At 44.3% G+C, this 23,542-nt stretch overlaps 3 protein-coding genes across 4 annotated transcripts in view; 1 reads left to right on the top strand and 2 right to left on the bottom strand.

The window, feature by feature from the left end:
• LOC109507782 (cholecystokinin receptor-like) overlaps nt 1–12,681 on the bottom strand; it is a 24,221-nt gene extending 11,540 nt beyond the window's left edge. Inside the window, exons 1-2 of the mRNA XM_019857431.1 lie at nt 12,024–12,681; nt 3,053–3,301 (exon numbers count right to left, since the gene is read on the bottom strand). Of these exons, the coding sequence (XP_019712990.1) occupies nt 3,053–3,301; nt 12,024–12,453 (679 nt within the window). The 5' untranslated portion in view covers nt 12,454–12,681. The remainder of the gene's footprint in view (nt 1–3,052; nt 3,302–12,023) is intronic.
• A 2,629-nt stretch (nt 12,682–15,310) lies between these two features.
• cpo (carboxypeptidase O) lies at nt 15,311–20,265 on the top strand. Its single transcript, XM_019857439.1, has 10 exons — nt 15,311–15,674; nt 16,022–16,061; nt 16,246–16,347; nt 16,410–16,514; nt 16,604–16,720; nt 18,622–18,715; nt 18,821–19,023; nt 19,118–19,202; nt 19,418–19,728; nt 19,955–20,265. The coding sequence occupies exons 1-9, from the start codon at nt 15,601–15,603 to the stop codon at nt 19,678–19,680; spliced, it is 1,083 nt and encodes a 360-aa protein (XP_019712998.1). The 5' UTR covers nt 15,311–15,600; the 3' UTR covers nt 19,681–19,728; nt 19,955–20,265.
• Nucleotides 20,266–20,329: 64 nt separating this feature from the next.
• On the bottom strand, nt 20,330–23,003 carry nudt15 (nudix (nucleoside diphosphate linked moiety X)-type motif 15). Of its 2 annotated transcripts, XM_019857440.1 has the most exons (4): nt 22,677–23,003; nt 21,417–21,613; nt 20,626–20,752; nt 20,330–20,498 (listed from the first exon to the last, which is right to left on the bottom strand). In XM_019857440.1, exons 1-3 carry the CDS (start codon nt 22,823–22,825, stop codon nt 20,631–20,633), a joined length of 468 nt encoding a protein of 155 aa, XP_019712999.1. In that variant the 5' UTR covers nt 22,826–23,003; the 3' UTR covers nt 20,330–20,498; nt 20,626–20,630. The 2 variants fall into 2 exon arrangements, with proteins under 2 accessions (XP_019712999.1, XP_019713000.1); XM_019857441.1 differs by lacking the exon at nt 20,330–20,498 and having other exon boundaries at nt 20,531–20,752.
• Nucleotides 23,004–23,542: the final 539 nt, after the last annotated feature.

Genomic DNA, 23,542 nt, shown 5'->3' with positions numbered 1-23,542 from the left:
GGGGGGGAGCTAAGACGGAGTCAGCCATGTGATCAAAGAAATCTTTTTACGGCGATGACGTTTTGTTCACTAGGCTTACCAGCAAAAAAAAAAAAACAAAAACAAAACAAAAACGATCGTGCATGATTGGGATGGGCAACAAGTCTCGCACTGCCGAGGTGGTCTTCACTCGTTACAGTTCGGTGTCGTTTTGGTGAAACGTCTGCGCATTTAACGCTGATACAATGTCGTCATGATATTGAATCCCCGCCCCATTTCAGCCGAGTTGTTCGAGCTGGCCAAGAACCAGGTTTCAGTTCTCAAAAAAAAAGGAAAATGTCTTTTTCGATTGCTGGTCCAAAAAAAAACAAAAACAAAACAAAAACGATCGTGCATGATTGGGATGGGCAACAAGTCTCGCACTGCCGAGGTGGTCTTCACTCGTTACAGTTCGGTGTCGTTTTGGTGAAACGTCTGCGCATTTAACGCTGATACAATGTCGTCATGATATTGAATCTCCGCCCCATTTCAGCCAAGAACCTGGTTTCAGTTCTCAAAAAAACCGAAACCAAATGAAAAAAAAAAAAAAGGAAAATGTCTTTTTCGATTGCTGGTCCACAAATCGTTGGCTCCGTGTCTGAGCAAGATCTTCTGAATGTTGCCTAATTGAAAACAACTCCGTTCATTTTACATACCGAGCAGCAGAACAGGTTTGCCCCGCTCGTTACTTTGCAACCGCGTTGGGTTGCAGAACACCCAGTTAAGCCATAAGCCAAATGAGACGAGCCCTAATCGTTGATCTTCGCTGTATATTGATTCCAGAATGCAAGCAGCCAGCGGGGAATGGCCGTTTTCATGACTTCGTATCAGTCTCTCTGTCCCACGGGGGCCGCGGCAAGCTTTCTCTCAGATACTCGTTGAAAATGGGATTGTTGAAGTCGACATCAAGGCTGAAACGCCGGATCCAAGATGTCAAGTATTGCCAGTCAACCATCACTTTTGCTTCACTCTGACTAAAAAGCCTGACAAGGATTCCCGGCTCAACTGCGGTCGAACGGGAGACAGCTCATTGCCAAGTCACACTTGCGAAGACGTGTGGCCGTCGGCGCTTTTTTGGAGCGCCGGCGTTAGCCTCCGACAAGCTCCGTGAAGCCTTTTTGAGAGCCGGGCTTCTTGTTAGACGTCAAGAACATGTCAGGGGGGATTTTCAAGCTACAGCAGATTTTCTGAGGGGCCGTCAGCCGCAGTAGTTAGACACCCCCCAGCCTCCCCTCCTTAAAAAAAAAAAAAATACATTCAGGCTCAATTTCTTTCATTTGTAGGTCGAGATGAGTCGTTCATATCAGCGCATTGATGATCCATTTTGGCGGTTCTGTTGCCAGCGACAGTCTTGGACATCATGACCATCGCCTGCAGATAGAATTAGGACCACAACAAGTCTTCCTTGTGTCAAGCATGACGTTGAGAAATCAACTTCTCGTTCCAGAATTGGAGGACATTTTGGCTTCTCGCTGAAATCTACATATACATATAAAGTATGTAATATATATATATATTTCGTTTGAACAGTTTTTTTGAGATTCAATTTGGGAGGGTGGGACAAGAGAAACATGGCATTCGTTGGATTTATTTGGTATTTTCACAACTATTTTCAAACTTTCTTTTCTCGTTTTTTTTTTTTTTTAGATTTGGTCTCAGGACAAGAACAATTACTGCGCATTTAGTATTTTGTATGTGGAATTTTTTTAAATTTGATGTGTGGGATGGAAAATGTCCTCCAATTCTGGAATGACCTCGTCAAAAGAATAGACTGAGCCAAACATTGTGATTTTACAATCCAGCAAAACTCACCGGCTTGATTTATTGGGGGGAACACAAAAAAAAAATAAATAAAAAAAAAAAGCGACAGTAAGTGGTTGTGTAATTACACAGGCAGGCACCCAAGAGTCCCAACTACATGAATGCAAGCAATTATAAAATTCCCTTTCTAAATAATGTTCCCTTTTAACTAATGGCTCAAGAGCCATTTGGTGAAATTACCGATTCCAGAAATGGCCGCATTGTTTTCAGCTATGCAAAGCAGCTGCTCAGTGTGAGTAGTTAAAAAAAAAAAAAATTTAAAAAAACGAGAAGAAGAGAAGTGACTGATCACCTAATTTAAGTTCCTCCAATTTTATTGATTTATATTTTTTTGATAGACTGGTTTCTGGTCTGTTGGGACCCAGCACAATAGGAAACTCATGGATATTTAATAAAAAAGACATGGAGTCCCCAACTTTTTATGAACCCGAGCTACGACCAGTTGGATATGCGCATTGGAAAAAAAAAAAAAAACGCTCAACTGACCTTCCTCCTTATTAACTTTCATTCACTCATTGATCACGGTCATGCTTTCTCACGGGGAGTTCGAATTTAGCAGTAAAAAGTCAATGCAGCTCACCAGTAAGTGGCTCTTTTGATTTATCCATCCACCCATCCGTTTTCTAATCCGCTTATCCTCACGATGGTCACGGGTGTGCTGGAGCCTATCCCAGCTGTCTTTGGGCAGTAGACGGGGGACACCCTGAACCGGTCGCCTGCCAATCGCAGGGCACACAGAGACCAACAACCATCCGCGCTCACACTCACACCGCGGGACAATTTCGAGTGTTCCGTTAACTTGCCCTGCATGTTTTTGGAATGTGGGAGTAAGCCGCAACACCCAGAGAAAACCCACGCGCGCACGGGGGAGAACATGCACACCCCACACAGGAAGGGCGGAGACAGAATGGAACCCTGCGCCTCTGCACTGTGAGGTCGACGTGCTAACCAGTCGACCACCGTTTTTTAAATTTAGTTCATTGGCATTTTTTTTCAGAATAGCTGGTTAGCTATTCTTGAAACCAGGCCCTCTATCCAATTTGCATCACGCTTGCCCTCATTAGGGCAAACTGAGCGAGAAGCCAGTCGATGGTAGGATGCAACTCGACCAACGCCACCAACGTGGAGTTTTCAGGAAATTCCCCCCACCCCCCACCCCCCCATGCCGTCCTCATCAGCAATCCATCATCAGGCCAGAAAGTTGCGTTCTCACCCATGAAGTAGGCCACCGTCTTGCACAGGGCGGCCCCAAAGATGAAGTCCCCCAGGATGTTGGGGATGAACGTGAAGGGCATGCAGAAGATGGCCATCATCAGGTCGCTGATCGCAAGCGACAGCAGGAAGGAGTTGGTGACCGTCCTCATGCGCTTGTTGAGAATCAGCACGACGATGATGAGCAGGTTGCCGAAGACGCCGAGCAGGAAGATGAGCGTGTAGAGCACGATGAGCAGAGCGTCCATCTCTGAGGAGAGAGCAGAGGTGATTTACAGCATCTTCTTTTCCCGCCGTTTCAAGAAAGCGCCACGGCGGCGCCGATGATAGACCGCGCGCTCAATTGGAAAGGAGTCATTCGTCAAAATGATTTCTCACGCTCGGTTTTCCACAGAGAAACGATGAAGATCGAATAAAATGTCAGACGATAATTGGAACGTTCGTCTCGGCTGACCCAAACGCCGACGCCTTCCATTTGCGGGTTAACATCTGACACGTGCCGACCTCACAAATGAGGAAGTACGAGCAAAAAAAAAAAAAAAAGACAAAAAGCCATTTGAGCTCGTTGCTGTGCCGTTCATTGACGACTTGAGTCACAAAATCAACAGATTAGTGTCTTGGTGTCAATATTTGCCAGCTTGAAGATGAAGCAACAAACAAGGTTGAGCAGACTGCTTGAGGAAGCCATTGTCAAACTGGAAAGGGGAGACTGAAGATAAATATCCGCCTCCAGAGTGTGAATCAATATTTGCGCACGGGGCTTTCCCCAAAAGACGCCGAAACGCACGCCGAGAGCTTTTTCCCACCGGCGGATTGCCGTCGATCATTTTCGGGGGGGGGGGGCACTCCGCTGACTTGCCCCGGCCTGTCAGCGCCGGTCCGTTTTGAAAGTGAGAGCATGTGACAGGACGAGGTCGAGAACCGCCGAGCGTCGCGCTGACTGAGCGTTCTGATTAACGATGGTGACGAGGCACAAGTCGCGAGGTCTGCGGCGCGGCCTCCGGACGCATTTTGGCACGCGGAGTCACTCTGCGTTTCATCCCGGCCAATGATGATTAAGCATTAACCCTCTTTTAGATTTGCTACTCGTGTTTTGTTCGCCATCGTGCTAACATTCCCTCCATGACCAGCCATTTCCTACGAGACCGATTATCGGCCGGGCCGATTATCGGGGGCCGAGATTCGCCCATCGGACGCATCGTCCGTTTCTTAAAATCGGACTCGCGATAAGACTTGATCGGGAAATCCGAGCAAAGCAAAAATTTCATTGCTCACTACAACCGTTGTGGTTTTTATTGGGCGTGCGACAAAAATCATGAATTTGGAAGACGTTTGAAGCCTCGCTGCACTTTTAGCTCAATTCTAAAACAAATCTCTCTTGGCGAAGAAAACCTTTCACATGTTGCAACTCTGAAAAGCTGTTTTGTTCACTCATACAGTTCCTGAAGTTAAATGTTAGAGTTTGGATGAATAAATGCTTCAAATTAAAATCTGAAATAAATGTCATGAGAATCACATTTGCCTTGAAAAAAAATTAAAAACTGGACTGTTTTCACCTTTGCATCCAAAGCATGAGGACAAAAGCAATCACATGGAGGGCCGTGATGAGTGAAACCATATAAAGAAGTCAAGACTAACGGTTGATTCATTCATATTTATTGTTGAAGTTACTGTAATGAGAGGTTTGGCCCACAAGAAAATGCTTACAGTATCGCTCTTATTTATTACAAATGAGAAATTTTGGTCGAGATTTTAGCAAGCATCATGAAAGTTGCCATGTTTGATTCGCTTTCGCGGGCCACATCAAATGATGTGGCGGGCCAGATGTGGCCCCCGGGCCTTGAGTTTGACACCTGTGCAGTACGCCGTGGGGGGGCATTTTAATCCCATTTCATCCTTCACTAAGGCTGTTTAAAAGTAAGCCTGGCCCGCGTCTGCCGATGTAATTGGCAGTCATAAGAAGAAAAAAAAAAACGAAGAAACCCGCCGCTCCACAGATGTCCAAGATGGGAGCACACCCAAGTGGCGCTCTGTCTTGCGACTGCGAGGAGTGAAAAATTAGCTTATCTTTGCGCCCCCCCCCCCCCCGGCGCCCCCCCCCCCCCCCCCGGAGCCTTGCCGGTCTGTCCGCTTCATTTGCGTTGACTCACTCAAGCCTAGCAACTGTACGTCGCATTTCGAAAATGTCCACATAAGACACATTTCCAAGTGTTGACATGAAACATGGGGTGGGGTGGGTGGAGGGGGCAAAGCTTACAAATGCACTCGGTGTCTGATTGAGGATTACGGCCAGCTGCGCCGTAATTCCGCTGCCTCACGGGGGAGTCGTTCAGGTTTCAACACCTCGTGTCGTTTGGTTTTATGGTTGGGCTGCGATGAGACGCGTCACAGCAGACTGCCGAGGCGTGATTGACTGGAGCAAATAACCTTCTGTAAAGTTTGTCCGGTCATGATTCGGTAAAAAGTTGTATTTATTTTCTTTTTTTTTTTTTTTGTACGAATTGTAATTGTTTCAAATGGCCCGACGTGCTGGTCGGGCCATTTGAGTCGTGCAGCCCATTTTGCGTCGATGTAGGATCAATCAATTTGACGCAAACCGTTCTTAATTTACATGCCAATAATTCAATAGCCCACTTGTTCCGATTGGAAATCTAAAAGGTGACGTCACAGGCAGAGATGCAACGTGACATTCAAATCTCAAGTGCTTGTTTGCACATTTAAAAAAAAAATGTTTGGACTCTTCTGATGTGCTGCGACATAAAACTTTACTTTCTCGACTCCTCATAATTATAGATAGTTACATAAGCCTCTTTGTAACAGGGGTGTCTTACCATGACCGTTCACTTGACTCAACGATCTTTTCCCAGGCAATGAATGAGATCCTCGTAACCCGTTTCAGCATCCCAATAAAATCCCAATTTGATTATTTTGTATTTTTAAAGAAAAATGGCACTCTGTATGGTTCTACTCGACGGCCTCAGCCCCTCAGTAAACTGCAGTCACATTCATTCTTTGCAGATGATAAAGAATCCCTGTGAGTATTATCCATCGACATGTGCTGCTCCACTATTGGTGGTCCGTCAACCTGCTGCTTGTTCAATGCCACCGTAAAGCACTTGCGACTAGAATTTGAGAGGAGGAAAGAAAGAAAAACAAGGAAAAGCCACTTGTTGTTGGTTTTCCCCATCCACATGACCACGAATGCCAAATTTCCACCAATTTGAATTGGCTGAATGCAGGTTCTGCAGCTCTTTCCAAAAAGGCGGCCGTTTTGAACCGAAGAAATCTTTTCCGTACCTTCTTCTTTGCGCCGCGCTGCTTTTGTAAGTTCTCATTAAAGTCCCTGCAAATGAGTCCTTTGACAGCACTCGCGTGCTGGCCGCATTTCATTTCTGGAAGGCAACTTACCGATGCAGCAATATTCAACTCAATTAGTTCTTCCGCGGTGCAGCCCCCATGGGGAAAAATCCATTGATCGGCCGTTGCGTGGACATTCTCCGAGAGCCTTTGGTAACGCCGACGACAAATATCGCCACGCATTCAATTAGTTCCGAGGCCTCGTCGGGAGGGTTCGTTGATCATTTGTGTATGAATTTCCTGTGATTTGTCACCAGGTGAGAATTTTGGAGTTGCTGTTAACTAGGAAACAGAAGGAAAGCAAGAAACGTTGTCCCGTAGGCGTTAAGCGCACATCTATTTCAAGGGAAGCCTCGCACAGACAAGCGGAGGCTGAGTTACAGCACTGCAGCTTCTCCGGAGAATCACATAGCGAGTCAATTCTGCGTCCGCGACGCTTCCGACCAACAAATGTGAGCTTTAAGGCCCACCGCGTCCACGTAAACCGTCTCCACCGCCAGCGTATTACGGCCATAAAACCCAAACTATCGTATTAAAAAAGCAAATACATTTCAGGAAATATGCTGTGACAGTTTGGATGGGTAAACAATTGCAAGAATGTCTTTGATATTATCCACAAATAATGGCATCATGGAGATGCGTATTTCTGAAAGGGGACAGTTGTGATCCTGTAGGTGGGGAAATTTTGATCTACAAGACGTTTGAGTTTTTTGAGGGGTTTTTTGCTTTGATATTTTGGCAGTGAAAACTCAGGTTTCGTGACAACAAGCAGACGTTGCCAAAATAAGAGGCTGACTTTTGTCATACCCAGAAAAGTTTACTGTTGAACTTAACAGAATTGCACACTGCGCCTTCACGTCCGTTAGCTTAACGTTAACACGGTGAGAAAACACCAGAGATGCTATTCATGACCCCATCTAGATTATGGTGTTAACACATGAAGCAACTATTTGACCACAAAAACCGTAGCAACACATGTAGAATGACAATATGATTCAAAGTTATGCTTTCCCCTCTGTGGAAAAAAAAAGACTCTTATAAGCGCAGCTTGCCGAGTCAGTTGTGAAACTCTCGTACGTCTGACAATATTTTACGGCCCCCCAGATGGTCGGGGCGCACATACCAGAAAGAGCAGCAGATTGAACTGAAGTGAAAAATGTGCTAAAAACAGTTTCATCCTGTCCATTCGATGGCGTCATCGTGTTTTTATGTATGGGTACGAAATCATCAACTCAACTCAACAGTATTTCGAGAGCACTTGCAAAACAACCACCGCTGTAGACAAAGTTTGAGTGACAAGCGCAGCTTGCAGAGCGAATTCATCTTCTTTTAAAGTGCCGCACTACCTCTTGCGCGGACACATTTGAAATACCGCACGCCAATTCTGGTTCCGCGCCGGATTATGGCGTTGCTTTTTTTTTTTTTTGTACGAATTGTAATTGTTTCAAATGGCCCGACGTGCTGGTCGGGCCATTTGAGTCGTGCAGCCCATTTTGCGTCGATGTAGGATCAATCAATTTGACGCAAACCGTTCTTAATTTACATGCCAATAATTCAATAGCCCACTTGTTCCGATTGGAAATCTAAAAGGTGACGTCACAGGCAGAGATGCAACGTGACATTCAAATCTCAAGTGCTTGTTTGCACATTTAAAAAAAAAATGTTTGGACTCTTCTGATGTGCTGCGACATAAAACTTTACTTTCTCGACTCCTCATAATTATAGATAGTTACATAAGCCTCTTTGTAACAGGGGTGTCTTACCATGACCGTTCACTTGACTCAACGATCTTTTCCCAGGCAATGAATGAGATCCTCGTAACCCGTTTCAGCATCCCAATAAAATCCCAATTTGATTATTTTGTATTTTTAAAGAAAAATGGCACTCTGTATGGTTCTACTCGACGGCCTCAGCCCCTCAGTAAACTGCAGTCACATTCATTCTTTGCAGATGATAAAGAATCCCTGTGAGTATTATCCATCGACATGTGCTGCTCCACTATTGGTGGTCCGTCAACCTGCTGCTTGTTCAATGCCACCGTAAAGCACTTGCGACTAGAATTTGAGAGGAGGAAAGAAAGAAAAACAAGGAAAAGCCACTTGTTGTTGGTTTTCCCCATCCACATGACCACGAATGCCAAATTTCCACCAATTTGAATTGGCTGAATGCAGGTTCTGCAGCTCTTTCCAAAAAGGCGGCCGTTTTGAACCGAAGAAATCTTTTCCGTACCTTCTTCTTTGCGCCGCGCTGCTTTTGTAAGTTCTCATTAAAGTCCCTGCAAATGAGTCCTTTGACAGCACTCGCGTGCTGGCCGCATTTCATTTCTGGAAGGCAACTTACCGATGCAGCAATATTCAACTCAATTAGTTCTTCCGCGGTGCAGCCCCCATGGGGAAAAATCCATTGATCGGCCGTTGCGTGGACATTCTCCGAGAGCCTTTGGTAACGCCGACGACAAATATCGCCACGCATTCAATTAGTTCCGAGGCCTCGTCGGGAGGGTTCGTTGATCATTTGTGTATGAATTTCCTGTGATTTGTCACCAGGTGAGAATTTTGGAGTTGCTGTTAACTAGGAAACAGAAGGAAAGCAAGAAACGTTGTCCCGTAGGCGTTAAGCGCACATCTATTTCAAGGGAAGCCTCGCACAGACAAGCGGAGGCTGAGTTACAGCACTGCAGCTTCTCCGGAGAATCACATAGCGAGTCAATTCTGCGTCCGCGACGCTTCCGACCAACAAATGTGAGCTTTAAGGCCCACCGCGTCCACGTAAACCGTCTCCACCGCCAGCGTATTACGGCCATAAAACCCAAACTATCGTATTAAAAAAGCAAATACATTTCAGGAAATATGCTGTGACAGTTTGGATGGGTAAACAATTGCAAGAATGTCTTTGATATTATCCACAAATAATGGCATCATGGAGATGCGTATTTCTGAAAGGGGACAGTTGTGATCCTGTAGGTGGGGAAATTTTGATCTACAAGACGTTTGGGTTTTTTGAGGGGTTTTTTGCTTTGATATTTTGGCAGTGAAAACTCAGGTTTCGTGACAACAAGCAGACGTTGCCAAAATAAGAGGCTGACTTTTGTCATACCCAGAAAAGTTTACTGTTGAACTTAACAGAATTGCACACTGCGCCTTCACGTCCGTTAGCTTAACGTTAACACGGTGAGAAAACACCAGAGATGCTATTCATGACCCCATCTAGATTATGGTGTTAACACATGAAGCAACTATTTGACCACAAAAACCGTAGCAACACATGTAGAATGACAATATGATTCAAAGTTATGCTTTCCCCTCTGTGGAAAAAAAAAGACTCTTATAAGCGCAGCTTGCCGAGTCAGTTGTGAAACTCTCGTACGTCTGACAATATTTTACGGCCCCCCAGATGGTCGGGGCGCACATACCAGAAAGAGCAGCAGATTGAACTGAAGTGAAAAATGTGCTAAAAACAGTTTCATCCTGTCCATTCGATGGCGTCATCGTGTTTTTATGTATGGGTACGAAATCATCAACTCAACTCAACAGTATTTCGAGAGCACTTGCAAAACAACCACCGCTGTAGACAAAGTTTGAGTGACAAGCGCAGCTTGCAGAGCGAATTCATCTTCTTTTAAAGTGCCGCACTAGCTCTTGCGCGGACACATTTGGAATACCGCACGCCAATTCTGGTTCCGCGCCGGATTATGGCGTTGCTTCCAAGACGTTTCAGCTCAAAGACAATTGACGCTTCGTAATTAACTCTCCCGGACGATTCACTTGATTCCGTTCCAAGCAGGAAAACCCATCGCCTTAGACCGCCGCTGTTCTCAAATCCTTCAGCAGCTCCTCATTTCTTACCGCATCCAATTAAAACGGCACATGGTGAACAAGCCCATTGCCTTTCGCATCAGTGTTGATTAAAAAAAATAATCATCATAATAAAACATCTGCAGGCTTCTGAACAGCTTTTCAATCATTTTAAACTGCCGATGACTCCCTTTGCCGAGTTCACAATGTTCCATTTTTTTCAGTCTTGCGTACCATGTGTCACTTTGAGGAAATAAAAGTTGCTCCTCCATATTCCCCACAAAGTAGAAATTAAAGTCGGCTTGTTCTATTTTTGAAGATGCTGATTTTTCTGAAGCTCGGCGCATCACCCCCAAATCGAAGTTAAAAAAAAAAAAAAAGGCTTCTTCCCATTGAAAACATTCACTTGGCCCTTGTGCGGCATTGCTCCGGTTGGTGGCGGCCGGTGATTAGCAAGAATGAATGACTTCATTTGCAACAAGTGGACAATCCGCAAAGATGTTTGAAAACATTCACTTGGCCCTGGTGCGGCATTGCTCCGGTTGGTGGCGGCCGGTCATTAGCAAGAATGAATGACTTGATTTGCAACAAGTGGACAATCCGCAAAGATGTCATTTGTCTGTCTGCCTCGATCGAGACGACTACGGTATGTGTGCAAATGCCAGGGAATTCCATGAATAATTTACAGCCGTGGCTGTGAAATAAACGCTGGAGATCTTATGCACGGACCCCCGCGGCATTTCTGTGATTTGTTGAGTCAGACGGGCCAAGGTTGAGGCTCTGTTGCATGATTACGACTTGACGGCGGATACGAAATCAATAAGAAGCCGAGAGAGGTAGAAATTGGCCCATTTTCTCCCTCCGTGTAGAAAATAATCAAATGCGCCACATTCCTCAAATTCCCAACCAACGGTGGGGAAACTATGGCTTTTTGGGGACCTGCACCCCGCCCCCTCGTTCTTTAATCCAGTTCACCGAGCATTAAAATTATGACCTGAATTAATTTTTCGACCGCAGTTCGATTTTTAAAGCTTCAAAATGCAAACCATGTCAACAATGTATTGAGAGCAAGAGCAACGAAAACAAAATGATTGCACAAACAGTGCACTGGTACTGCCATGCGTTGACTAAAATGAACCGATGGCCATCGCTTTTAGTAGGTGTAAAAAGCAGGATTACAGAGGATGACGGTCAACAATTTTCAACCAACTCGCTGTACTGAAATACTTTCGGTTTCTTCCTGACACGCTTTTTTTGCTAGTGCGCTGCCCTCGAGTGGTCGACAGAGGAATTACACTCAAAATAAAGTTAGCGTTAGGTTAAAATGGGTGTTCGGAATAGTACAAAAAGATTTTTTCGAAATAGCAGACCAGTGAACCCGGAATTGGAATCTTGGTAAGCAGTAGCTGCATTTTAATTTATGAATGGTAAATTTAAACATATTTATCTTTGCACACAATTTAGTTGAAAACTACACCCTGCAGAATTAGAAGTTAGTTTTTGGTGGCTCTTGTGCCGTCTATGTTCCTTTTATTTGCGACAAGTGTACTGGGAAGAACATGAATAAATAATCACAAAAACCAAATTTCTGCATCTGCTATTAATGAGGAAGAACAAACATTCAGAGGGAGCATTAATTAAACACTATTATGGCAGGGAGGGGTTGTTTTTTTTCTTCTTTACAACGCGGAGCTGGTGAAGAGAACATTGGACAACTTTTGAGTTGAATCTCACTTGAACACCGTCAAGGGACGACAATCGTTGGAGGCGAGGAGGGAAAAAGGGAACAGTGGGAAGAAAACGTCATTTTTGGACATTTACCTTTGGGTCTGTTGGTGGATGTGTTGGCGCAGCTCGCGTTGAATTCCACGCTGATATTCCACAGCTCCACGCAGCCGGACGCCTCCGACGCGCTGGCGTTTCCCTCCTGCAGGGACATTCTCTCCGCCGTCTGCATGGGCTCGCACCTGCACTCACGAGCGATCAAGGGGCCGCCGTTGTCCTTGTGGGAATCCAAGTCAAGGTTGAGAGAAACTTGGGCGGGTAGGCAGAGTTCCAAAAAAAAAAAAAAAAAAAAAAGGAAGAAAAACACACAGAGACTGTTTGCAGAAATGGGGATTGTGCCGCGAGTGCGGAGATGGAGCGGTGTGACGTACGACGCGCACTGCGGAGACGGAGGCACCACTGTAGAGGAATGAAGCTGGCGCTTTCCGGCTCTCTCTTTTGCTCCCGCTCTCTCTCCCCTCGGCATCGGAGCCAATCAGGATGCTGCTTCCAAGTTGCAGCCCTTCACCGACATCACGAGCGCCATCCATCAGCGGCATCATGAGGAAACACCTGCTGAAGATAATGATGCGGATGGCGAGAGCCACTTGCTTTTGCGCGGGAGCTTTCCTTTCCTATCCTATCTCAAGCGAGATGACCCGGAGATACTCGGAAGAGTAGGTTGTAGCAATTCCAAAGACGGGCGCGGATACGTTAATATCACCATTGGCAAAGGTTACTTCTGACAAGTGAAGGGGAAAATGAAGCCTCATGAACCACTGAGGTGTTGCTTCAGTTTCATGACTCCATGCTTCACTGACATGAGCTCTTGACCGACACCTGCTGCACAGTGGAAAGGATAGCAGATGACATTTTGAAATGCTTCGAAGCACAGTCGAACCTGCTTGCAACGTACCGAAAGGGACATCACAAATCTGTACGTTACGATGGTAGTTCACTGTAACCATTTCCATTAAAATGGCCGCCAACTATGATGTATGATACAGTACGAGCATTTATAGATGGAAAAACAGGACCATGTAAGAGAGTATAAACACATCAAGAAAAAATACGTGTATATGGAGAAAAAAAAAAGATTTCATAAGACATGAAACAAACAAATGTAGCGTTCCTACGTCATCTCTGAAAACTTTCAGTCAGCAAATGTTAGCTGCCATTGGCATTTGCCGGTGCCATCGACGAAGCCAGCCGACGTCAGTTTAGCATGTGTCGCAGCACCCGTAGCCCTTTACGATCATCTTTCAATCTGTTGGCCATGATTTTGTTGCCACTCGGGATGATTGTCGAAATGGTTGACTTTGCCAATTCAAAGTCTCGGCTGAGCTTCGTCTGCTTTCGAAAGTGAGAGACAATTTCAGCCTTCACAGACTGCGAGATTTGATTTCCGTTTACCGGACATGTTTTCAGAGCATGTGGCTCCAAAGTGCAACAATGAACGATTCGATCAGAAGGGTTGCCAAGCAACAGCGGGGGAATCCCCGCGCTGTACATCTTGTTCATAAGCAAGGTCACGGCGGCAGTTAGCTTCCCACGCTTTGTTGTAACCAAGACCTTTTCACTATTTTGTTGGAAAAATGTGGCCGTTGCAACGTAGTTTACGTTCTAAAGACGTTCGTCGTCAGCAAAATCGGCAAATGGAAAATGAATGATGTGAAATCGGGATCTTGAAATGTAAACTTTATAATGTTGAAAACGATCAATAAGTTTCCATAATTTTCCCCAAAATTTGTAATTTCATACCTTTTATAGTCAGCGCGCCAAGTTTAACCACTTGATCCTTTTATATCTCACAAGAGCCACTTTCCCCTAGAGACATTTTTTAAAACTTATTTTTTTAATGTGCTTAAAACCAGCAGCGTTCGTTGATTTTTTAGCAACACGGCTCATTAAAATCGGCAAATGGAAAATGAATGATGTGAAATCGGGATCTTGAAATGTAAACTTTATCATGTTGAAAACGATCAATAAGTTTCCATAATTTTCCCCCAAATTTGTGATTTCATACCTTTTGTAGTCAGCGCGCCAAGTTTAACCACTTGATCCTTTTATTCCTCACAAGAGCCACTTTCCCCTAGAGACATTTTTTTTTAGAACTTTTTTTTTAATGTGCTTAAAACCAGCAGCGTTCATTGATTTTTCAGCAACACGGCTCATTAAAAAAAAATAGCACGCCTTAGTTAATCTATTAAAGTTTGAAAAAACAAGCACTAGGTGGCGGATTAGGTAGCAGAACACGTTTTTTTTTTGTTTATTTAATATATTAAGAGATTGAACATCCGTACGTCATATATGAGAAAAAATAATACGTCATCATCACATCAAGCAAAATTGTATTTTAAAATGTAAAAATAATAAATAGGAAAATAAGAATAAATAAATGCCATGCGGCCTAAGTAAAAAAAAAAACAAGAAACATCGAAAGCATTGAAAGGGGAACACAATTTCAAGGTTTGTCTTATTTTTACCGCCAGATATCGAACAAAAATATACACCCAACTCTTTCAGCAACACACAAAAGATGGGTTTTGTTTTTGAAAATTGACATTTGTGAATATAAAACTCTTGTTCAATCAAAAATATTCCTCTTCAAATGCCGTGTCACATAACAGAACGGCGTTTTTCTTGAACGGAGCTCATGATGACGTCATCTGTCGCCTGGTGTTAATATACACCCAACTCTTTCAGCAACACACAAAAGATGGGTTTTGTTTTTGAAAATTGACATTTGTGAATATAAAACTCTTGTTCAATCAAAAATATTCCTCTTCAAATGCCGTGTCACATAACAGAACGGCGCTTTTCTTCAACGGAGCTCATGACGACGTCATCTGTCGCCTGGTGTCCTCCACCTACTGCCCGAAGACGGCTGGGATAGGCTCCAGCACGCCCCGCGACCCTTGGGAGAGTAAAGCGGACCAGAAAATAGATGGATGGATGGATATAGATGAGTGAAGATGCACACTTGTAAAAAAAAAAAAAAAAAAAAAATGAATCAAGAGCACTGTAGAACCGTGCACACACGTGGTGCTACAGCTTCCTCTGACATGCTCGTAACATGCGTTCGAAGATGCACACTTGTAAAAAAAAAAACTAAATGAATCAAGAGCACTGTAAAACCGTGCACACACATGAGGTGCTACAGCTTCCTCTGACATGCTCAAAACATGCGTTTTAGGTTCATACAAGAGTCGAAATTGTCCATAGAGGTGAGTGGGAGCGCACGGTTGCTTATACGCGCCCCAAGATTAGATGGCGACCTGTCCGGTCTGTACCTTGCCTCTTGCCCAAAATCAGCTGAAGTAGCCGGCCGGTTTAGCTAGCTCCAACTCTGATGAGGACAAACATTAGATAAAATTAATCCATAAACAGATGACTTTTATTGTCATACCATAAATAGTTGTTTATTCAGAAAGATTATCACGTAACCTTCAAATGAGATTACAAATTAACTGGCCAATAAAGTCGACGGACACATGATCAGCATAACGCTAACGCATCTGCGAATGAGGCAAAGGTGCGTCTTTATCTGATTTGACGCTATCTAAAGGAGCCGCGATTCCTATAAAAGGAACCGCAGGTTCGAAACTTTGCGAGCAAACAACTCTTCTTCGAAATGACGGCAATCCGTGATGTGGGAGTCGCTCTTGCGGCTCTGCTCTCAGTGGCAGCAGCTGCAACGCTAGAAAAGTGAGTCATTTGCTTTTTTTTTTTTTTTTTTTTCAGATAGGGGATTAAACATTTTTGAGGCGAGGATGGTCGATTTACACACTTACTTTATCAGGACTAAATGAATTAAGGTCCAGTATTTGTATCATCTCAACTTGCGTTTTGCAATGAATTTACTGTATTGCCATTGTGAAAGCAAATCAAATTGTACACACACACACACACACACACACACAAGATACACAACTGGTAGCGGTATCACTGAGCAATGTCTGGCTTGAAATCTTGGAGATTTAGTATGTTTCCGTAAAATGGAGCGAAATCGTGTCAATGAATTTTTCCCGATCCTATCTTGGTGTGTGTAACAGACCAGAGTACAACTACGACAAATACCATCCCATGTCAGAGGTAAGGATACACACACCCTCACACACAGATTGAGAGATTCGAAGGCAAATGTGATTTTTGTCATGGCCACCTTGCATCTGCACTGATTGGAAAAAAAAAATATTTGTTTGTTTGTTTATTTATTTATTTGCCTGCAGTCCGACCAAGGTCTAAGAGTTTTTTTTTTTTTTTTTTAATCCAACAGATCTCTGAATGGATGACTCAGGTTGCAAAGGCCTATCCCGATATTGTGACCGTCATGGATTACGGAAAAACCTACGAGCTGCGGACAATCAGCTTGCTCAAGGTAACCGCATGTTTCACCTGAGGACCCGAAATAGAAATACCGTCGTCCTGTTTGCTTTGCAGATCGGTGCAGACACTGGAGCGAAAAAGAAAGCCATCTGGATGGACTGCGGTATTCATGCCAGGGAGTGGATCGCTCCGGCCTTCTGTCAATACTTTGTCAGCCGGGTAATCATGTCCCACGTTCCAGCATTGACGGCGCACGGACCGGAACGTTCAATGAACAAAGACTCGGAACCGTGATCTTTTCATTTCAGATCTTGCGGACCTACAAGACAGACCCGAAAATGGGAGAGATGATTCGGAACATGGACTTTTACGTCACCCCGGTGCTCAACATGGACGGCTACATCTATTCGTGGAAGGACAACTCGGTCAGTGATACATTGACTGAATGAAGTAGAAAAGCAACCTCTTGTAAACACGAACAGTCAACCTCTTATTCCTAAATTGAGGACTAGAACATCGCAAAGTACATCACAGCAAAGTATCACATCGCATTAGCATGCAGCTCGATAAAGGGATGACGTCAGAAGAATCTAATTGGACCTTGGTCGGTTTCTGGCAATCCTGTGAGCTCACTGACTGATGAGTCGAACCGTAACAATCTTTGGTTGAGTCATCTGGCAAATGCAATTAAAAGATGAGATGGAAAATTCCGGAAAGTAGAACATGAAAAAAGATGATGATTAGAAAAAAATCCCATTCTAGTTCAAGTTATGAATGGAAGAAGTAGAACAACAAAATTAAAAGATGAGATGGAAAATTCCGGAAAATAGAACATGAAAAAAGATGATGATTAGAAAAAATCCCATTCTAGTTAGTGGCCGAACCGAGTACTTGAAAACTAATTATATGAACGCAAAGACATTTTCCGAATGGGAAACACGCGCATTAACAAACGAGCCCAAATCGTGTTTTCGAAAATGTACAAACGCCAAATGAAATGCAAACGAAGAGCTCGTTTGACCCCTTGTGTTGATGAATTTTAATCGTGGGTGGGAACACCTTTCGCCTTTTGGACTTTTCAGATGACTTTGCTGAGACCGCGGATCAAGAAGGGGTCATCTCTTGCCATCGCATGATTCAATTTAAGGCTCTACTCTTAGATGAGATGAAAGGTTATCAATGCCTCTTGAACCTGATGAAATATTTCAGTGAATATTTTTTTTCTCACTGACTACTTGCTGCTCTTGAAACGGTATTTTGGACTTTTCAGATGACTTTGCTGAGACCGCGGCTCAAGAAGGGGGTCATCTCTCGCCATCGCATGATTCAATTTAAGCCTCTACTCTTAGATGAGATGAAAGGTTATCGATGCCTCTTGAACCTGATGAAATATGTCAGTGAATATTTATTTTCTCACTGACTACTTGCTGCTCTTGAAACGGCGTATCTCAAGTGTCATATGTGACTGAAATCATGTCCCGGTCGATTTACTTGCAGGACAACAAAACGGAAGCTGTGTATCATACAAATGGCCACTAGGTGTCACTCGAAACACCAGACAGACGCGATTCCATGAAAAGACACTTTCGTTGTCCGTCTTTTGCTCCAAACATTTCGTTCGTCTTCCAAATCTGTTGACAGCGATTGCCCGATCGTCTGTCCACTCGGGATTTGTGTGGTTTAGCACACGTTTCATACGGCTACTGTACCTAAAAAGTGTTTTCAGCACTTCGTGTGCTTTTAAGCTTATGTTATATTATTATTATTATTATATTGTTATATATTATTATTGTCATTTTATGTTTGCGCATCATATTATTTCATGTTAAGAATACCTCAATTATATTCTGTTGTTTAATAATGAGACATGTTTTTACGTTGATGGGTTCTGATTGGCTGTTGGAGTAAGAGAAGCAGGAAGTGAATTTAGTTACGAGGTGTGTTCACGAACGTGCTGCGGAGCAGACGTCTCCCCCCCCCCCCCTTTTAATAAAACTGCCTTTAAAGGATTCCATCTGTCCTTTTGGCGTTCGTAAAGTAGAGCTATCCACTAAAAACAACCAACCCCTCAACTTACATGCTATGCACTTCGACCTGTCAATCACTTCCTGTAACTACAGGCGCTCTTTCCACAACATTTCCTGCTTTATGTAGTTTTGTACACGTGTCTCGTTCATTTATATTTGGTTCATCCTGGATGGACACCCAAAGTCTGTTGGGATCGGCTCCAGCCTGCCAACCATCATCATCAACTCTTGACTCTTGGCGTTGCCACAATAACGCGCCGCAAGCGGCTTACTAAAACCGTCGACTCTGACCCATTTAGACCCGTCTCTGGAGGAAGAACAGATCACCAGAACCTGCAGGCTGCAACTGCTCGGGGACGGATCTTAACCGCAACTTCGACGCCAATTGGGGCAGTGAGTGTTTCTCTCCGTCGCAACAATTTCAGTGGCAATGTCACCCGAAATGTGTTGCGCGTTTGAGGGTCAGGTATATTTATGCGGTTCTCATTTTCTTCAAAGCCATCGGGGTGTCATTTGACTGCTGCCACGCGACTTACTGCGGCAGAGGCGCCGAGTCCGAGCCCGAGACGCTGGCCGTGAGCTACTTTGTGGGAAGCCGGAAAGAGGACTTCCTGTGTTTCCTCACCATCCACTCCTACGGCCAGCTGCTTCTGGTTCCCTACGGTCACCCTAATTTCACCGCCGCCAACTACAAGGAACTCGTATGTAAATGCGCATCGACGGATATCTTTCAGTGATTAAATGTGAAGTCAGATTGGAAGAAAAAAAAAAAGAGTGTGCTGTCCGATTCTTTAGATGGAAGTTGGTATGGGTGCAGCGGAGGCCATTAAGAAAGTCCACGGGAAGGTCTACAGAGTCGGAACCTCGCCGGATATATTATGTAAGTGAACACATGACATATCACCGTTGAACTGTTGTTGACATACTTCAGCGCCGCTGCCTCACGGAAAGAAATGTCCGCTTGGTATCTGGATGTGGGTGTCTGTGCCGAGTCTCCATGTTTGTGCGTGTTAATTGAAGACTCGGAGGCGTGTACGTACGAAGGATAAACCGACGGCTGCTGAAAATGACGTTCGTCAACGTGCTCTTCGATAGATCCCAATTCCGGTTCCTCCCGAGATTGGGCTCGGTTCCAAGGAATCCCCTACTCGTACACCTTTGAGCTGAGAGATGACGGCCGTTACGGCTTCGAGCTCCCCGAGGATCAGATCCGGCCCACCTGTGAGGAAGCCTACGACGGCGCCTTACACATCATCACCTACGCCCACAACAAGGTCTTTAACGGCGCCGTGGTGGCATCCACCGTCCCAACGATTTGGACTGTGCTGGTGGCGGTCGCAGTCGCAGCTACCGTGTGACCTTCAACAAATGGATGTCGCACTCTGAATGCGTATTTATATTTCACTGCCCCAGAACATGATAGCGAATCGCGCTGGAAGAAAAACAACTTCCAGTGGCTCACAGGAGCATTTACGTGAATGTTTACATTTCAGCGGTCACCAAGCACAAGTTCTGACCCAGACCGATGTTTGCATATGAATGTTGGAACACAAAAGCAGGAAGATTTTATTTTATTTTATTTTCTGGGTACATATTGTATTTTCCACACTAAAAGGCGCACTGGACTATGAGGCGCACCTTCACTGAATGGCCCATTTTGTATTTTTTTTTTTCCTATATTGGACGCACCGCATTATAAGATGCAATCTGCAATGCCTCCACCAGATGGATCTACGCTCAAGGAAATGCCAACAGAACGATCAGATGTCAGTAAAACGTATTGAATGAAGCAGCGACACAGTTCACTTAACCAACAGCAAGTTATAACGTTGACTCGTTAACGTTAGAACTCTCCTGCCGCTGCTCCATTTCCGTGTTCAACTGCGGAACTCGATCGCCTGAAGTTTGAACTCTGCGTTGACAGCATGTCTCGAGCAAGGAGCCCTTTTGGGGTCAAAATATTACCATAATGACCATGTACAAGGCGCATCGGATTTTAAGGCGCACTGTGAGCTTTTAAGAAAATGGAAGGCTTTTTGGTGCGCCTGTTTGCGCAATTGCAGAAAATAAATGTTTCTCATGCTCCTGGTGAAAGCATCATGTCAAATGGGATAAAAAAAATGCCAGCATCTGTCGGGATGAAAAAAAGGATCTCACGTCAAACTTCTAATGTACCCTCGCGACAACAGAGTAAAACACGAAGCTGCATTGCAAAGATAAGATGAGATATCCTTTATTTGTCCCACACTGGGGAAATTTACAGAAAGGACAAGGATTGTTCAACGCTGGAGAAAACACGTAACATGAGTTACTTCAAAGTTTCGGCTTTTGTGCTGGTGAAGGGATGGTATCGTTGCTCTCGCAGATGCGCCAGGGGCAAAAAGAGCCGATCTTCTGGAGGAAACTGCTCCCACCTCGTCCATGTCCATCCTGGGATAGGATGGAAAGACAAAGTCACTCCAGTTTACCGCTGCCGTGGGAAATTGACCTACACAAGTGCTGAGATTAATTCAGTCAACAGAAGTTGGGCGAAATTGTTGCATTGACACTGAATCTGAATTCTTCAGTTGACATCCATTCATTTTCTAATCATCTTATCCTCGGGAGGGTCACGCATGCCGGAGCCCATCCCAGTCGTCTTTGGGCAGTAGGCGGGGGACACGCTGAGCCGGTTGCCAATTCCCCAGACAAAAAAGCCAACGATTGACATGTTATGATGCCAACAGAAAACCATTTCACATCGCATCTTTGAGGGGGCGGATTGGCAGAAATACTGCAAGGCGCGTGCAGGAATACTTGCGATTGTATTCTTGGCCATGTTTTACGTTATGTGTTGTATAGTTTTTGTTATTTTCTGTTAAAATGTTCTGCGAAGCGCTTTGTTACAATTGCAGCCGTTGTGAAAGGGCTCGAGACATAAAGATGTATTCTATTCCATTGTTTGGCCGCACATATGGCACATGGCAAAAACAGCCACTGATACTCCGGTTTCCAATTTTGTGGGACTCTTCTGTGTCAGATTGGCTTATGGTTAACACGGCAAACGGAGGATCAATTTTTGAGGTTGTTAGTTTGTAAATATTCCATGACACACCCTCATTTTTCTCCGGTTCCAAGTTCTGGGGTTCTTTGGATCGCTCCTTGTCCAATTCTCCTTGCATAATAATGTCAACGTAGTGATACTGCTCCTCCAGTCTGATGGAATTCACCACGGAAGCAAAGCGGATGTTCACCAAATGCAGGCCAGCTTCCTCTAACACCTCCCTCTGGGCACACTCCTCCCACGTCTCCCTGTACAAGAACACAGTCACTTCAGTGGAGGGCACCCGTGCCAACCATTACGGTGTCAGTATACGCTCCCCTCCAAAAGTATTGGAACAGTGAGACGGATAACATTTTGGGTTTGACTTCAAATATGAGACAAGAGGTTAATGCATCAGTATTTATTTCCAGGACGATCGCTCAATTCTCAACTCAAGTGTATTTTGAGAGCACTTGAAAACAACCACCGCTGTATCCAAAGTGCTCTACGCGGCGCAAAAATAATTCATACAAGAACGAAACAATAAAACAAAAAATCTAAACTCAATTCTCATGCGGAGGCAAAAGAGAAAGAATAAAAAATAGTTTTAAGACGAGTTTTAAAGATGGGCAGCGAGCAGGCTTGCCGAACGTTCAGTGGGACGCCATTCCAAAGAGAGGCACCGGCAAAGGAAAGGGCTTCATCCCTTCCGAGCCTCTGCTTAGTTCTTGGTCCCTCCAATAGCGTCTGCTCCGCAGAGATAAGAATATATTCATTTTTTTCCACATAATTTTTTTTTTCTTCGTTAGATAATAAAACTGTAATTTCTTTACGTACATGTTAAATGTCGTTGATGTTGCAAATGTTATTATGGATGAGATCTTTGAGTATCATTTCAGTATCTCGAGGATCCCGAGTGTTTCTCTTTTTTGGAAATCAAAATATGGTCACCCTAACATTGCATATAAGTTAAAGGTATCCATCCATCCACCCATTTTTCCAATCCGCTTTATCCTCTTAAGGGTCGCAGGGGGGTGGAGCCTATCCAAGCAGTCTTCCAGCAGTAGGCAGGGGACACCCTGAACTGGTTGCCAGCCAATCACAAACAAAAATCAGTTGTCAGTCAAAGATGTAACGCAAGAGATTTGCCCTCCGTTTTCAACCGCGAGAGCCGATTGGCAGTCCAGCCAACTCCATCGACCAATTGCTCGAAGAGAATTTGGATGGGGTCCAGCCAGCCCGCGGAGGAAAAGTGCCATGGATTGTGAATGAATGGAATTATCACTGACGAAAGCGGTACAAAGCGAAATGTTCTCACTTCCTAGTACGTACCCAAACTCCAGATGGCCGCCCGGAAGTTGGTACTTCCCATTTCCCATCACACTTTTCCTTTTCCCGAGGAGAACACAGCCTGGATGAGCCGAGTCTGTGACTAGTACACCCACCCCAACCTTGGGACGCCTCGCTGCGTTATCTGACATCTCTTCGAACAATAAAACATACACTTGGAAACAAAACGTTTCTAGACACAAGACGATCCACCGGAGAGAAGCGACCCGTGAAGTGCAAGAGGATTCGCCCTGAGTACTTCCTGCTTTGCTCGCATCGACAAACGCATCATGGGACAGACTTACTGTGGACTACAACATTTGATCGCGAGTGGTTAAAATAGTTAATTTACCACCTGTTTGCTCACAATTTATGCAGTGCATTTTGGGGTGTTGCTAAGCACTTATGTGACTGAAATACGTTTTAGTTAATTTTCTTAACGTGTAAAAATCGGAGTTAACATTATTACAGTGTTTCCCAAACTTTATTGACTGGGGCACAAACAAAAATGCCACTACTATATCTCTCGAGATACATTTATTGATATAGATATACATCAGAGGCGTGTCAGTGAGTTTTGCACGTCCCGTCCCGGCATTCGCTAGAAGCCTCGGCACCCCATCCATCATCGAGAGTCCGTCATTATTTCAACCTGAGAAAATGTAAATGTCAGTCCATAATTTTTATTTTAATCACGCTTCGGTCATCACAGTGGATCACCGCTATTTTAGCACGTCAGTAAATTTTACCGGTCTGCCAGATCCTCAATCGCCGGTTCTTCAAAAAAAAAAAAAAAGCAAAGGAAAAAAAGTGTTATATATACTCTTACAGATGAAAAAAAATCAAATTTAATTAAAATTGTAAATTCA

Source organism: Hippocampus comes, unplaced genomic scaffold (genome assembly GCF_001891065.2).
Source record: "Hippocampus comes isolate QL1 unplaced genomic scaffold, H_comes_QL1_v1.1 scaffold256, whole genome shotgun sequence".
Lineage (NCBI taxonomy): Eukaryota > Metazoa > Chordata > Actinopteri > Syngnathiformes > Syngnathidae > Hippocampus > Hippocampus comes.
This window is presented reverse-complemented; position numbering and strand designations above follow the sequence as displayed.

Excerpts from the sequence above, each read along its gene's own strand:
- nudt15 (XM_019857440.1), bottom strand. The coding sequence starts at position 22,825 with ATGTCAGATAACGCAGCGAGGCGTCCCAAGGTTGGGGTGGGTGTACTA. Across the intron at positions 21,614-22,676 it reads GGCGGCCATCTGGAGTTTGG|GGAGACGTGGGAGGAGTGTG; the intron begins GTACGTACTAGG and ends GTTCTTGTACAG. Across the intron at positions 20,753-21,416 it reads GGAACCGGAGAAAAATGAGG|GATGGACATGGACGAGGTGG; the intron begins GTGTGTCATGGA and ends ATCCTATCCCAG.
- cpo (XM_019857439.1), top strand. The coding sequence starts at position 15,601 with ATGACGGCAATCCGTGATGTGGGAGTCGCTCTTGCGGCTCTGCTCTCA. Across the intron at positions 15,675-16,021 it reads GCAGCTGCAACGCTAGAAAA|ACCAGAGTACAACTACGACA; the intron begins GTGAGTCATTTG and ends TGTGTGTAACAG. Across the intron at positions 16,348-16,409 it reads GGACAATCAGCTTGCTCAAG|ATCGGTGCAGACACTGGAGC; the intron begins GTAACCGCATGT and ends TTTGCTTTGCAG.